At 45.6% G+C, this 15,838-nt stretch overlaps 1 protein-coding gene across 1 annotated transcript in view; it reads left to right on the top strand.

Moving 5' to 3' along the window:
* LOC141243646 (uncharacterized) overlaps positions 1-15,030 on the top strand; it is a 60,845-nt gene extending 45,815 nt beyond the window's left edge. Inside the window, exons 18-19 of the mRNA XM_073668942.1 lie at positions 1,975-2,056; positions 10,188-15,030. Coding sequence (XP_073525043.1) covers positions 1,975-2,056; positions 10,188-10,948 — 843 coding nt within the window. The 3' untranslated portion in view covers positions 10,949-15,030. The remainder of the gene's footprint in view (positions 1-1,974; positions 2,057-10,187) is intronic.
* The last annotated feature ends 808 nt before the right edge of the window (positions 15,031-15,838 follow it).

A 15,838-nucleotide genomic window follows, 5' to 3' on the forward strand; every position in this document is an offset into this window, starting at 1 on the left:
CCGGCCGTATGAGGGCTCGTTTTCCGGCCGTATGAGGGCTCGTTTTCCGGCCGTATGAGGGCTCGTTTTCCGGCCGTATGAGGGCTCGTTTTCCGGCCGTATGAGGGCTCGTTTTCCGGCCGTATGAGGGCTCGTTTTCCGGCCGTATGAGGGCTCGTTTTCCGGCCGTATGAGGGCTCGTTTTCCGGCCGTATGAGGGCTCGTTTTCCGTCCGTATGAGGGCTCGGTTTCCGTCCGTATGAGGGCTCGTTTTCCGTCCGTATGAGGGCTCGTTTTCCGTCCGTATGAGGGCTCGTTTTCCGTCCGTATGAGGGCTCGTTTTCCGTCCGTATGAGGGCTCGTTTTCCGTCCGTATGAGGGCTCGTTTTCCGTCCGTATGAGGGCTGGTTTTCCGGCCCTGTGAGGGCTCGTTTTCCGGCCGTATGAGGGCTCGTTTTCCGGCCGTATGAGGGCTCGTTTTCCGTCCGTATGAGGGCTCGTTTTCCGGCCGTATGAGGGCTCGTTTTCCGGCCGTATGAGGGCTCGTTTTCCGGCCGTATGAGGGCTCGTTTTGCGGCCGTATGAGGGCTGGTTTTCCGGCCCTGTGAGGGCTCGTTTTCCGGCCGTATGAGGGCTCGTTTTCCGGCCGTATGGGGGCTCGTTTTCCGGCCGTATAGGGGCTCGTTTTCCGGCCGTATGAGGGCTCGTTTTCCGGCCGTATGAGGGCTCGTTTTCAGGCCGTATGAGGGCTCGTTTTCAGGCCGTATGAGGGCTCGTTTTCCGGCCGTATGAGGGCTCGTTTTCTGTGGGACAAGTTGTACTTTTGAGTGAAGTCATTGATATTTTCATGTAATGTACTGAAAAGCGGGAAAAAAAATTCCAAGTGCAGCGAAATAGCGAAAAAAGTGCAATTTCACAATTGTTTTTTTCTTTATAGCGTTCATTATACGGTAAAAATGAGCTGGAAATGTGATTCTCCTGATCAAGTACTATTACGACGATACCAAACATGCATTGTTTTGTTTAAGTGGTGAAATTTTTTTTTAAAAAAATTGTAGCTAAATAAAGTCTAAGAGGTAAAGTTTCTCCTTGTGGAGAGTGACATACCGGCTCTGGCATGCCAATGTAAGGAGGCTTAATGATCCTCTGGGAAATTAAATATGCAAATTTCCTCTTCAGAGAGGAAGAGGACTAGAACTCTAGTGCCACCTGTTGGAAGCATTGATCCTACAAGCCACTGTCGACCCTTTAACAAGCCTTGCAATATGACGTGGCACATAAAAGTCAAATCAGAATCTCAATTTTCAGACAAGGTACTTCAGGGCATTGCCCCTCATCAGTGCAAGGTATGAGAACTGATTTGGCTGGGTGAGAAGCTCTGGACTGAGGTCTAAGGGGTAACGTTAATTGAGATTCTGATTTGGCTTTTATCCTAGGTTTTACTGCTAGGCTTGTTAAAGGGTCTATAGTGACTTGTAGGATTGCTGCTTCCAACTGGTGGCGCTATAGAGTTCTAGTCCTCCTGAAGAGGCGATTTGCATAATTAAATAAATAAATTTCACTTGTCGCTGTTCTCCGAGACCCATAACACTTTACATTTTCATGTACGTTAACTGTGTGAGGGCTTTTTTTTGTGCCTTGAGTCAACGTTTTTACTGACATGATTTTGGGGTTGACACGATGTTTCGATCGCCTCTAGTTGCTTTGTTTTTGTGTTGCTGCTGTAGCCAAAAAAATGCAATTCTGGAGTTTTGATTTTTGTTATATATTTTCATATATATATATTTTTTTTTAACTTTATTTTCGAGTCCCCTTAGGCGACTGGTTCCTGTGATTGTCCGATTTGCTTGTGCTTTTAACAGCAATAGGATAGCAAAATCACTTTCTCTTATGAATGTCGGCGCCGGCTGGCTTTTATAGGAGCATTGTCACGACAGGCGTCTGAACTTATCCTGGATGTAAAATAAACTAGAATTTCTTCTTTTTTTTCCTTAGGACTTTAATATTGTGACCTTGCAGGAAATTCCTGGTGGAACGACAGATGGACTGGAAGAACCGGTATCAGAATCCACGAATGGTAAGACCCTTTCATAGATCCATATATATTTATGGGATCGGTCTTCTTCTTCCTGATGGTTTTCCTACGGAAGAGATGTCTATGGCAGAGAAACCGGCCGATCTTTTCTGATTTCCTGGATCATTTGATTTCATCTTGTTGTTTTTCCACAAATTTTAGAGAAATATTATTTATTATCAATAGACTATTAGTAATAAAAAGTATTATATTTTAATTATTCTACTGTAGGAGGAAGAAGTTACATTATAAAGCCCAGGTTTCCAGTCCGTGGTGCTTGCTCCCCACATATAAGTGTGACAGGTGTATCAAGTGTGACAGTCGCTCTGGATCCGGCTATAAAAGGTCGCTGCTCGTGGCATTGCAGATGCCTTCTTGATCCTCTCATCTCTGTAGTGTAGTGATATCCTTCTCCCTTTAAGACCCAACAGCGACCTCCACCTTCTACTGCTAATTGACTCACCCTTGCTTGGTAGTTAAAAACTCTGTGTCTCCAGAGACTCACCGGTGATAGTTCCATGTTCCTCTATCCATGCCTGGAGTCCTAGTAGTCGGCTAGCTTCTTCTTGGACTTCCCTTGGAGGAAAATTGGCGTTATCTCTCTGGTGTCTTCTCAAGCTAAGTGTATCCCCTTTGTTTGTTTACTTTGTTGTCTTTAGTTACAGTGGGGCCTGACTAATATTCACCCCGTCCCCTCCCTACCTAGGGCCTAGCTCTAGGGACAATTCAGGCATTAGGTTTCCTGCTCGGCGATAGGTGCAGAACCTATTTAGGGACGATAGGGTAGTCAGGGTGATATTAGATCTGCCTAGGGGTCTCCACTCCCCCTTTCCCTAGTTGTTGGGCTTCCTTCCCCCTCTTCCTATCATTGTACACTTGTTCCTTCCCTCACCTTGCGTGACATTATCACCAACAGTACATAAAAAAAAAAAAAAACCTGACGCTTGTGTTTTTTTTGTTTTTTTTTGGTGTGTTTTTTTTTGTGGTAAAAAGGGACATCTGATTTGGATCTGTCCCTCGATTCCTAAGCAAAAAGAAACTCTATTAACGCTTGGTAGTCTGGAGTTGGATAATCAGGGGGTGTGTATGTCGTCAACCTGCAGTTCTCGGTTTGTCCTGACAGCAGAGGTGGTGCTAGAGAGCAGGTCTGAGAAAATTTGTGTTTGTTGACAGTGGAACTGACGTCAACATGGTTTATGCTGAGTTTGTGAGAACTCATGGGCTTGCTTGCTGTACTTCAGCTAAGCCCATTCCTATTTATGCCATCGACTCAGCGCCACTTGCACAGAAAGCTCTGACTCAGATTGTACATAATGTGAGACTGAGGGTGGCGTCTGTTCATTGTGAGATAATTCCTTGTTATGTCCTGGACGGCCTTCCCACTCCGATAGTGCTGGGTCTACCCTGGCTGGTAAAACATAATCGGATAGTGGATTATCAATCCAGAGAGAGTGTTGAATGGGGAGATTACTGCCATGAGAACTGCTTAAACATTTCCCTTTCTGCAGTCTCTACGGAGACCTTACCTGCATTTTTGTCTGGTTTTGAGGACGTATTTTCTGAGAGGGGGTGTCAGGATTTGCCTCCTCATCGTGCATATGACTGTCCTATTAACCTGACCCCTGGAGCTAAACTACCAAAGTCCAGACTGTATAATCTTTCTGTCCCTGAGAGACAAGCCATGAAGGATTTCGTTGCGGAGAGTCTGGAGAAGGGACGTATTAGACCCTTATCTTCGCCCGTGGTGGCAGGGTTCTTCTTTGTGAAGAAGAAAGATGGCAGTCTCCGTCCCTGTTTAGATTTCCAAGAATTAAATCAAATTAACATCTGAGATCCATACCCTCTTCCTATGATTCCAGATTCGTTCAGCCAGGTTGTGGGGGCTAAGGTGTTCTCCAAATTGGATTTAAGGGGAGCCTACAATCTGGTTAGAATCAGAGAAGGGGATGAATGGAAAACAGCGTTCAATACCCCTGAGGGGCATTTCGAGAGTCTGGTTATGCCTTTCGGTCTGACCAATGCTCCCGCGGTATTCCGGCATTTCATAAATGATGTTTTCCATCATTTGGTGGGCAGGTTTGTGGTGGTCTATCTGGATGATATTTTGGTTTACTCACCTGATTTTGAGACACATCGGGGGCATGTTAAACAGGTGCTTCAGATATTAAGAGATAACCAGCTATATGCCAAATTAGAGGAATGTGTTTTCGCCGTTCAGGAAGTACAGTTTTTGGGGTACCTGTTGTCATCTTCGGGGTTTTGGATGGATCCGGAGAAGATCCGTGCTGTCCTTTATTGGGACCGTCCCGAGAACCTGAAGGCTTTTCAGCGTTTTCTGGGCTTTACTAATTTTTACCGGAAATTCATCCAGAATTATTCGGTAATTGTGTAACCCCCTCACTGACATGACAAGGAAGGGGTCTGACTTTTCTAATTGGTCGAATGCCGCCCAACAGGCTTTTTCCTCCCTAAAGAGTTGTTTTGCCACAGCACTTGTAATCAGTCAACCCAATGTTTCTCAATCTTTTATCGTTGAAGTTGATGCGTCGGAGGTGGGGGTTGGGGCTGTGTTGTCTCAGGGTCCGTCCCCTGGTAAATGTCGTCCATGCGCTTTCTTTTCCAAGAAATTATCTTCGGCTGAGAGAAATTATGACGTGGGTAGTATGGAGCTTTTGGCGATTAAATTGGCGTTCGAAGAATGGCGACATTGGTTGGAGAGGGCTGTCCATCCTATTACTGTTATCACGGACCATAAGAACCTGTCATATCTTCAATCAGCTAAACGTCTCAACCCTAGGCAAGATGGTCCCTGTTTTTAACTAGGTTCAATTTTGTTATCACTTTCCGTCCAGGGTCAAAAACATCAAGGCTGATTCTTTGTCCCAGAGCTTTCCTGGTGGTGGTGACCATGAGAACCCTACCCCGATTTTGCAGAAGGAGGTAGTCATTTCAGCATTGTACCATGACCTGGAGAGAGAGATGTTGGAGGCTCAGCGGGACGCCCCTGCCTCCTGCCCTTCGGGGAGGCTATTTGTAACATTTAATCTGTGCCATAAAGTAATTAGGAAACATCATAACTCGGTGCTTGCTGGACATCCAGGTGGTAAGGCAACTGCGGACCTCCTTTCTCGTCGTTTTTGGTGGCCGGATTGCATCAGGATGTGGTTGAACATGCTTCTGCTTGTAGAATTTGCGCACGTTCTAAAGTATCGCATACCCGTCCGTCTGGTCCTCTTCTTCCACTACCTATCCCTAGCAGGCCATGGACACACTTGTCCATGGATTTTATTAGTCACCTACCGGTATCTGCAGGTAAGACTGTGGTTCTGTTGGTTGTAGATAGGTTCAGTAAAATGGTTCACTTCGTCGCATTACCAGCACTTCCGAATGCCAAGACTCTTGCTCAGGTATTTATAAATGAGATCGTGAAGCTTCACGGGGTACCCTCCGATGTGGTGTCAGATTGGGGGACCCAGTTTGTTTCTAAGTTCTGGAAAGCTTTCTGTACTCGACTGGGGGTGCAGCTGTCCTTTTCCTCTGCCTTCCACCCTCAGTCGAATGGACAGACCAAGCGCATTAATCAGAACTTAGAGACTTACCTCAGGTGTTTTGTCTCTGAGAACAAGGAGGATTGGGCATCTTACTTACCGTTGGCCGAGTTTGCTATTAATAATCATCGCCAAGAATCTACCAGCAGGTCACCATTCTTTGGTGCATGCGGTTTCCATCCACAGTTTGGTACTTTTAGTGGGGGAGGGACTTCAGGAGTTCCTGAGGAGGAGCGTTTTGCTTCGTCAGTCTCCTCTGTGTGGCGGGGGGGGGTTCAGAGTAATTTGAAGATCATGGGAGACAGGTACAAAACGCATGGCTGACTGGAAACGCTCGCCAGGTCCGGACCTAAGTGTGAATGACTTTGTGTGGTGTTGTATAGGTGGTGTTGCGGTCCATGAATCCATTTATAAGGGATGTTCGGGAACATGAATCAGCTTTTTAGGGGGGGATCGATGGATCAGGCTATGGGATGTATCCGCACTGTCCTCGTGAATTCAGTATCCAGCTCAGTGTTTCACTATAGTTTTGGCACGTTGATATTATTTGTATGTGTAGGATTAGGTTACAGGTGGTTTGTATGAAGAGGGTGGGCAATGTGTAGGATGTTGTAGGTTTTTCCATAGGATGTAAAGCTCTTTTCGGAGAATGTGAAGAGATATAGCAAAGGAGGTCAAGTGCAGAACTTACATTTGGGCTGTAATTTAGAAATATAAGGGGGAGTCAAGTTGCCGTGATTGTAGGTGACTAAAATGATAAGGATTAAAGCTGAAAATCTCAATGTTGAAAAGTCATAAGACCAACGAGCGATCGCAAATGCAAAACGGAAGAATCTTTTTTTAGGTTCATACGTAGGCCACCAGAAGAGATGATTTAGCCACAGAAAGGCAATTCTTGTCGATCAGAGGCAATTTCTCCAACGTGGCCTAGAGATGGTTTTGTTGTAGTTTCTTCAGGACAGAGCGGATATGAAGGCGATGAGAGTCTAGGTCTCTGGAGAAGATTAGGATGTCATACAGATGGACTACGACGGACTAATACAGGACATCACGAAAGATCTCATAGACAAAATGCTGGAACACAGCCGGTGCTTTGCACAATCCGAAAGGCATAAGTGGATATTCAGAGTGACCATCGAGATGTTGAACACTGTCTTCCATTCATCACCTTCTTTGATGTGGATTAGGTTATAGGCTCCAAACAAGTCTAATTTGGTGAAAACAACAGCACCTTTAAAACCTTGCTCTCAAATAAATAATTCGGAGAGTAGGGGCAAAGGCTAACGGTCTTTCAGAGTGATTTTATTAAGACCCCAATAGTTCATGCATGGTCTTAGGAACCCATATTTCTTTTTAATGAAAAAGCCTGCACTGTCTGAGGATGAAGATTTTCAGATGAATCCCTTTTCCAGGTCATCTTTAGTGTTGGTGAACATTGCCTCAGTTTCTAGGAGAGGTAGATGATAAACTCTCCCTCCGTATCTGGAGGATGGATAATAGTGCAGTCATACGACTGATGAAGAGGTAGTGTCTCTGCTTGGAGAAAACATCTACGAAGTCCTGATGGGTGGCAGGCTGATTGGAGGCAATGGATGCGGAACAGAGTTTCAGAGAAATGTGGTTGGTAGAAATAACATCTTTGAGGCAACTACGAAAAGATGATTCCCACTGGGTGTTCTGGTCTGTAGATCAGTCAATGACCGGAGCTGTAACTTTGCAAGGCCCAAAAGTATCAGAAAGTGGCAAGATTAAAAAAGAAATATCCTCAATCTGTAGTGCACCAATCTGAAGAGTTACCTTCTCTGTCCGGTATTGGATACAACCCCCAAGAATTGCAGAGCCATTTGCCGAGGTTAGCTTCAGATGCTTCCACAAGGAGACAAAATAAATTTTAAGGGTTTTCGCCATAGAGAAGTCTAATGAAATTCTCTGCTGCTGTGGATTCAATGAATGATTGTCCTGTGAACACTGAGAACCAAACGAAACAGATATAAGCATGAGTAATTTATCTTTAGTGGAGGATAGCGTTAATCCCAGGGTGATTGTTTCCTCCTTGCCTAGGGGGTGAAGTTTCCCTGTTTGGCTTTCAATTTGGAACAGTCAGTTCGGAGTGATCTCGTTCACCACAATATAAAGAGTCGTTCTGTAGGTCGACTTCATCGGCCAATGACCTTCTCTTCTGATCAATTGGCATAGGTTCCAGCACAACCGTACTGGGAGAGGTGTATGAGGACGCTCTTGGAAGAGGAACATGTGAATGCAGGGTTGTTTCCATAGACAATTCTTTAAAGCGTAAGTCCGCAAGTGAAATTGAATCTGCAAATGAGGAAGGCAAATCTCTACGTGGAAGCTAGCCTTTGACAAGACTGGATAGACCATAGTAGAAAGCAGCCAAGAGAGCATCATTGATAGTATATGTACACGGTGTGTTTTTGATACGTTTTCGTGTTGGACGAAGCGAAGATGCGCTGCGTCCAAAGATCTGCTAGTTGCTGATCGTGGGGATGTAGCGGCTAATCAAACAGCTGTGAGCTGTTATTAATAGCCAGGAAACATGTTGGCCTTCCTAGGCTAAAAATAGCAGCTCTCAGCTGCCCCAGAAATGACATGAATGTGAAGTAGGGCTAATGGGATTACGGTTTATGGGATTAGGTGTCGCTGACACCAAGCTCTTTGTTTAGTGTCAACCAGACACCCTGATTACTAAATCTGTAAGTAAAGAATTAAATAAACACACACGGAGAGTAAAACACTTTATTTGAAATACAACAGACACATTCTTTAATCATTTAAATTACCCAATATACTCACCCCAGGTCCGATGGTAATCCAAGGGTTAAAGCGATGTCTCACTTTTCTTTTTTCATATATATTTATTTAATTCCTAAAAGCATAAATTGCTGCCAAGAGATGCAGAAATTTTGCAGAAATTTCTGCAATCAAATCCTGAACATGCACACATACCCTTATAGGCCAATTTAGCAGTTGAGGATCGGAACTGGATGACAATGTCCCACAGAGTTGGTTCCTTTTCTTGGCCGCAGTATGTAGTAAGGCAGACAGGAAGAATAGTAGAGAATTCATTATCGGGTTGTGTCACTCCTACAATGGCGTAGGCCAGAACAAGACACCTCCAGGTAAAGAAAAAATTATGCCATTTTAGACTGGTCAAAAAAAATCGCTGAGGACACAGCTCAAAGTACTTGGTGCATTGGATCACAAAAACTCAGCAGGCCTTAGGAACTGCATCAAAACATACAGGAGTGGGCAAATGTGGAGATGTTTCCAACGCAGAATGTCCCAGGTGAGTATTAGGCTGTGGCAGGTGTTGGAGAGCTGGTGGTGAACCTGCAGGACTGAGGAAGTGCATCCAGATGAGCTGAGAGATCCTGCACAACCTGGACAATTTCCTGTTGGAGGATAGCAAGTTGCAAAACCAGTCCAGACAAATCCCCCATATCCAATGTTCCTTCATTTGTAATACATGGTGTGAGCGTTCTGTTAGGCTCACCTAGAGAGGTGGATCCGCGCAACCACAGGTCAGAGTGGATACAAATACACAGGACGTCGTCACATCAGGCTGGGACTCAAGTGGAACAATGAGGACATGACTGTGCTGAACGGCGGACGAAACAAGTAATAACAAGTAATACAGGACACAATGGAGCCAAACAACCAGGAGGACAAGTGTATGAAGATGGCAGGTCTGAAGCAGATGTTGGTAATGCAAACAGACTTCAATAATAGGTGAAGATGAATAAGGCAAGGGATGAGTTAACCAGCTGATATTGAGAGAGTTCTCAGTAATCTGAGGAGATTACTGGAACCGAGGGCTTGGATTTAGTCATAGTTCCTCTGTCATTGTGGAAATGTGTGTTGTGCAAGATGCTCTCCTCAATAGTGTCTGATGATAAGCCCAAACTGACACTGGGTTAGAAGGTTAATAGTGATCAAAACTAATCTTATTAGCTTGTTGGATGGGGACTGGCAACCTTCTGCACTCCAGCTTCTGCTAAACTGCAACTCCCAGCTCGCCTGGACAGCTTGTGGCCGTCGGGGAATCCGGGAATTCGTCTTTTCACCACAGCAAGTGTGTCAAAAGTTGCCACAGCGCTTTACAGACATCATCATTGCTGTCCCCATCAGGGCTCATAATCTAAATTCCCTATCAGTCTTTGGAGTGTGGGAGGAAACTTACTCTTTGGGAAGAATCAGACGGCAGTGTAACTCGGATGTGGATCGCAACGCAATACTTGGACAGGCCATTGACTCTCCCGACCCAAATGTGACCGCTGCATAGAAGTACATGCTGTCACACTCTGGCCAGTCCGAGCATTGCAATCCTCATCCGAGTTATAGTGGCCGTTTGACTCCATTTGGCAGATTATTTTTGTACATTGCTTTATATATATATTACATTCTTTACACATTACTTTATTTGATATTTTCTTGTGTAACTAGGAAAACGAAAACCCATCTTGATTTATTGACTGCTCATACATGCTTTACTCGCCTTCTGGATGTTACGTATAGCATTAGTAAACCAACAAATAATTTATGGATTTTTTTTTTTTTTCTTTTTTCAGGTGAAGACAGTAAGAGAAATTACCAGGAAAATCTCCTTTTACCTCTTCACGTTAAAGTTGAAGATATTGAAACTCCAATTGATGAAAAAAGAACAGAACCTAAAGTGGATACAACTTCTACAAGTTCTAAATGTGGAAAACATTTAAAAAAAAAGTCTAACCTTTCCTCAAACAAGTGCATTAACAAAGATGTGAGTTCATTCCCATGTTCGGAATGTCGGAGACGTTTTCCTCATCCAAAACTTCTTGAGGAGCATCAGAAAGTTCACACAAGAGAGAAGCCGTTTCCATGCTCAGAATGTGGGAAACGTTTTCTGTATCAATCACTTCTTGCTATACATCAGAGAGTTCACACAGGAGAGAAGCCATTTTCATGCTCGGAATGTGGGAAACGGTTTACTCGTAAATCACAATTAGACGATCATGTAAGGACACACACAGGGGAGAAACCATTTGTATGCACAGAATGTGGAAAATGTTTCCGCCGTAAAACCTATTTGGTTGATCATGTAAGGACACACACAGGGGAGAAGCCATTTTCATGTTCACAATGTGGGAAAAGTTTTTCCCAGAGATATTCGCTTACTCAGCATCAAAGACATCACACGGGAGTGAAGCCATACTCTCGTCTTGAACATTGTATAGATTTTAAACAAAACTCAGGTCTTCTTGGAAATCTGGGAACTCCAACAGGGCAGAGGCCTTTAGCTCCAAATGTGGGAACTATTTTAGTAATAAATCAGCCCCTGTGGTACGTCTAAGAATTTACACAAGGCAGAAGCCATTTTCATGTTCAAAATGTATGAAATGATTAGCTTATAGAAAAGGTTTCATCAGACATCAGAGAGCTCGCACGGCTGAAGAATAAAAAATGTGTTAACTAGAAAGCCAAACTTGTTAGACATCAGACGAGGATCGGATTCTCTCTAGAGATGATTTTATGAAGATTCGGATTTGACAAATCGCACGGATTTTACAATGAAAAGGTATTCTCTGCGAACTGACTGATCTTTATTTTTCTCTGTGGTCTCTGCAGACAACCACACAATAATAAATGTAGGATGAGAAAAAAATGTTTCTCACCGCTCACCTGTCCCACCTTCCAGTCATCCATGCCTCTTTTCCGCATTCTTTTCGGCCCTTTCACTCCAGCAGATGGCTTCCAGCTTGAATAAGTCTTTGCCATTGCTGTGTCGTCGCCGCATAATGTGGGACATTCTGAGATGTTGTGCCTGTTCCAAATTAAATAGTAAAATTCAAATACGTGCACGGAAGAACTACACTGATAACTTTTGAGCATCAGGGAAGCTCTGAGTTTTATTACATCATCGGTCACTTATATAGGTTGTTAATAGTCATACATGGTAACCAGGGCTGTGGAGTCGGTAAGCCAAACCTCCGACTCCTCAATTTCCATGACACAGACTCCACGACTCCGACTCCCTCATACATGGCTCATGTTTAAGTGGTACATTTGGCTTTTAAAGGGTTACTTTTTAAGGGGCTAAAAATGAAATATGCCAGAAGTGACCAGAAGGTATGGATAACTATCTACTATTTGTACTTAGATTCACTTTCTCAGTCACACTTAGCATTCATTATGCTTACATATGCATTTATTGTTTTTGCCCCACTAATCCTCACTCTCCTTCGCTATCCCCAAACCCCAGCACCCTCTAACCAAATCATCATCTCTCCTTCCCTCTTACCTCCCCACCTAACCTCATCTACAGTACAGACCTGTTCCTCAACTTCTGATCGATCCTACCGAAACATAAAACAAGCCGGACGCTCTCCCTCTCTCTGCTTCTCCTCACTGCTGGCGCCATATCTCCTAATCCTGGACCCCCACAGCTTGTACCTTCCACCAATTCCCCCACCTATCGCATCAGGCCAACTGCAAACTACCACAACTTCTCTTACGCAAAACCGGTCCCCCTGACACCCACCCCGCTGCTCCCTCTCTCTGGAGCACTGTGGAATGCACGCTCTGTCTGCAATTAGCTCCATTTTGTCCACGACCTCTTTACCTCTCATCATTATAACAGAGACATGGCTGACACCCTCTTGACACTGCCTCCCCTGCTGCGCTGTGTTACGGCGGCCTCCATTTCACCCACACTCCTCGCCCTGGTAACAGACATGGTGGAGGAGTGGGTCTTCTCCTCTAACAACTGCACCTTTAGCCCTACTCCTCCTCTTCCCTCCCTTATTCTCTCTTCTTTTGAAGTCCACTCTGTCTGCATTTACTCTCCCTCCAACCTCCAAGTGGCTGTCATATACCGACCTCCGGGCCTGATCACTGCCTTTATTGACCACTTCTCCTCCTGGCTTCTTTACTTTCTCTCTGCTGACATTCCCACAGTCCCTCGTCAGTCAGCAGCATCCAAACTCTTGTCGCTTACTTCATCCTTTGGACTTACGCAGTGGTCCTCCTCAGCCACCCACACAGACGGACACACACTAGACCTCATCTTCACCCGACTCTGCTCCCTATCTAACCTCACAACCTCCCCCCTACCCCTATCTGACCACCATCTACTCACATTCTCATCCCTGTCCTCCTCACCTGTGACCCATGTTCGGCAACTAGCACACCCCCGCAGAAACCTTGCACATCTAGACACTCTCTGACTCTGTTCTACCACTGACATCCATATCCTCACTCCATGACACAGACAGCGCCACCGCTTTCTACAATGCCACTCTCGCATCAGCTATTGACTCCTTCGCCCCTCTTGTGCATGGCAGAGCCCGACAAGTCAACAGGCAACCCTGGCACAACAACCTCACTAAACAGCTTCGACAAGCGTCCAGGGTTGCCGAGCGGCTTTGGACGAAAACACATACTCAAGATGACTTCACTGCATTCAAACAAGCAACACTCGCATTCAAATCAGCCCTCACCACTGCTATACAAGCCTACTTCACAACCCTCATATCCTCCCTATCCTACAACCCCAAACAGCTATTCAACACTTTTAACTCTCTCCTCCGCCCTCCACTGCCCCCTCCGACCTCCATCATCTCTGCTGAGGAGTTTGCCACACACTTCAAAAACAAGATTGACCAAACACGGCAAGTCTTTACTGTCCGACCACCACAACCCCTTTGTTTTCCACACCATTTCTCTACCCCATAACCTCCCTTCCCAACATCACGGAAAGAGACATTACTCGTCTCCTCTCCAAATCACACCTCACCACATGTGCACTCGACCCCATCACACCTCCTCCCCAACCTCATCCCCACACTCATCCCATCCCTATCCCATCTCTTCAACCTATCACCACTATCTTCTGGTACTTTCCCCGCTGCCTTCAAACATGCCACAATCATGCCCATCATCTCTGCTCCCATTTGCCTCCAAGCTCCTTGAGCAACACGTTCACGCTGAACTTTCCTCCCACTTTTCATCTAACTCTCTCTTCGACAATCCGGCTTCCGCCCCCACCATTCCACCGAAACTGCCCTTACCAAAATCACCAATCACTAATGACTTACTTACAGCCAAAGCTAACAGACAATTCTCTGTACTCCTTCTTCTTGACCTGTCCTCTGCTTTCGATACAGTTGACCACTGCCTCCTACTACAGATATTCTCTTCCTTTGGCGTCAAAGACCTTGCCCTATCTTAGATCTCCCCATACCTTTCTAACCACACATTTAGTGTCTCCCACTCCCACGCTACCTCCTCACCCCGCCCCCTCTCTGTTGGAGTCCCTCAAGGCTCTGTCCTAGGACCCCTACCCTTTTCAATCTATACCTTTGGCCTGGGACAGCTCATAAAATCCCATGGCTTCCACTACCATCTGTACGCTGATGACACCCAGATCTACCTCTCTGGCCCAGATGTCACCTCTCTGCTGTCCAGAATCCCAGCATGTCTAGCAGCCATGTCCTCCTTCTTCTCTTCTGGCTGCCTCAAGCTCAATGTGGACAAAACTGAACTCCTCTTTCCCACCTGATCTTTCTAACACAATAAATGACATCACTCTTTCCGCTGTACCGACAATCCGCTGCCTCGGAGTAACCCTTGACTCTGCCCTGTCCTTCAAGCCCCACATCCAAGCTCTCGCCACCAGCTCAAAAATATTTCCAGAATCCGTCCTGTCCTCAGCTCTCAATCTACTAAACTGCTTGTGAATTCCCTCATCATCTCCCGCCTCGACTACTGCAACATCCGCTGTGGCCTACCTGCTGACACTCTCTCACCCCTCCAGTCCATCCTCAACTCTGCTGCACGACTCGTTCATCTCTCGCCTCGCTACTCCTCTGCTACCCCCCTTTGCAAATCCCTTCTCTGGCTCCCATTCCCCCAGCGTATCCAGTTCAAACTACTCACCCTGACCTACAAAGCCATCCATAACCTCTTTCCTCCGTACATCTCTGAACTAATCCCCCGATATATTCCCTCACGTAACCTCCAGTTCTCCCAAGACCTCCTTCTTTCCTCCACACTTATTCGTTCCTCATGCAATCGCCTCCAAGATTTCTCCCGAATATCCCCCATCCTATGGAATTCTGTGCCTCAACAAATCCGATTATCCACCACACCTGGATCCTTCAGACGGAACTTGAAAACCCATCTCTTCAAACAAGCTTACAGCCTGCCATGACCTTGCTTGCTGCCACCCCCAACAACACCGGAGCTACTGCAACCCCTCAACCTGTCTCCTCCCCCATTCCTGTAGAATGTAAGCCCGGAGGGGCAGGGTCCTCCTCCCTCCGTACCGTGCTATCATTGTTAGTTTGTTTACTGTAAGTGATATCTGTATTTTGTATGTAACCCCTTATGTACAACGCCATGGAATCAATGGCGCTATATAAATTAATAATAACATTTACTGTAGCACAGATTAATCTCAGCTAAAAGTCTAGACCCTTAGATCAGGAATAGGACAGACATTTAAAGGACATTTCATAACTTTCCCAAAGTCTTATGAAAAAATATTCCCCACAAACTGCATTTGTAAACAATTTATTATATATTTTAGGAGTCTGAGTCGGTACATTTTAAACCGACTCCACCAAAATGGGCTCCGACTCCACAGCCCTGATGGTAACAATATAATTGGCTCAGCTTATCTCTACATATGTTCTGGCATTCGCATACATACATCTCATGGCTGAAGGTAATTCTGTCTACACTCAGCTTTTGGATTTTAGGAATCTCTACATTCTAGTTTCGTTTCTCTTTCCTATGTTTTCTCTAAAGCCCCCGTCTCACATAGCGATATCGCTAGCGATATCGCTGCTGAGTCACGGTTTTGGTGACTCACCAGCGACCTCACCAGCGATGTCGCTGTGTGTGACACTCTGCAGCGATCAGGCCCCTGCTGTGAGTTCGCTGATCGTTGCAAAGTGTCCTGGACCATTTTTTCCTCGTTGGCCTCCCGCTGGTCAGCACACATCGCTGTGTGTGACCAGCGGGACCAACGATCTGGCTGGTAACTATGGTAAACATCGGGTTACTAGGGGCACGCGCGCACTTAGTAACCCGCTGTTTACCATGGATACCACTCTGCTACGGTGCACGGAGGCTCCCGCGCACCGTAGCAGAGTGGTATCCATGGTAAACAGCGGGTTACTAGGGGCACACGCGCACTTAGTAACCCGATGTTTACCATAGTTACCAGCCTGCTCCTGCT

The sequence above is a fragment of the Phyllobates terribilis genome, unplaced genomic scaffold (assembly GCF_046119375.1).
Source record: "Phyllobates terribilis strain yellow unplaced genomic scaffold, ASM4611937v1 Scaffold_2__4_contigs__length_985480577, whole genome shotgun sequence".
NCBI classification, from domain to species: Eukaryota; Metazoa; Chordata; class Amphibia; order Anura; family Dendrobatidae; genus Phyllobates; species Phyllobates terribilis.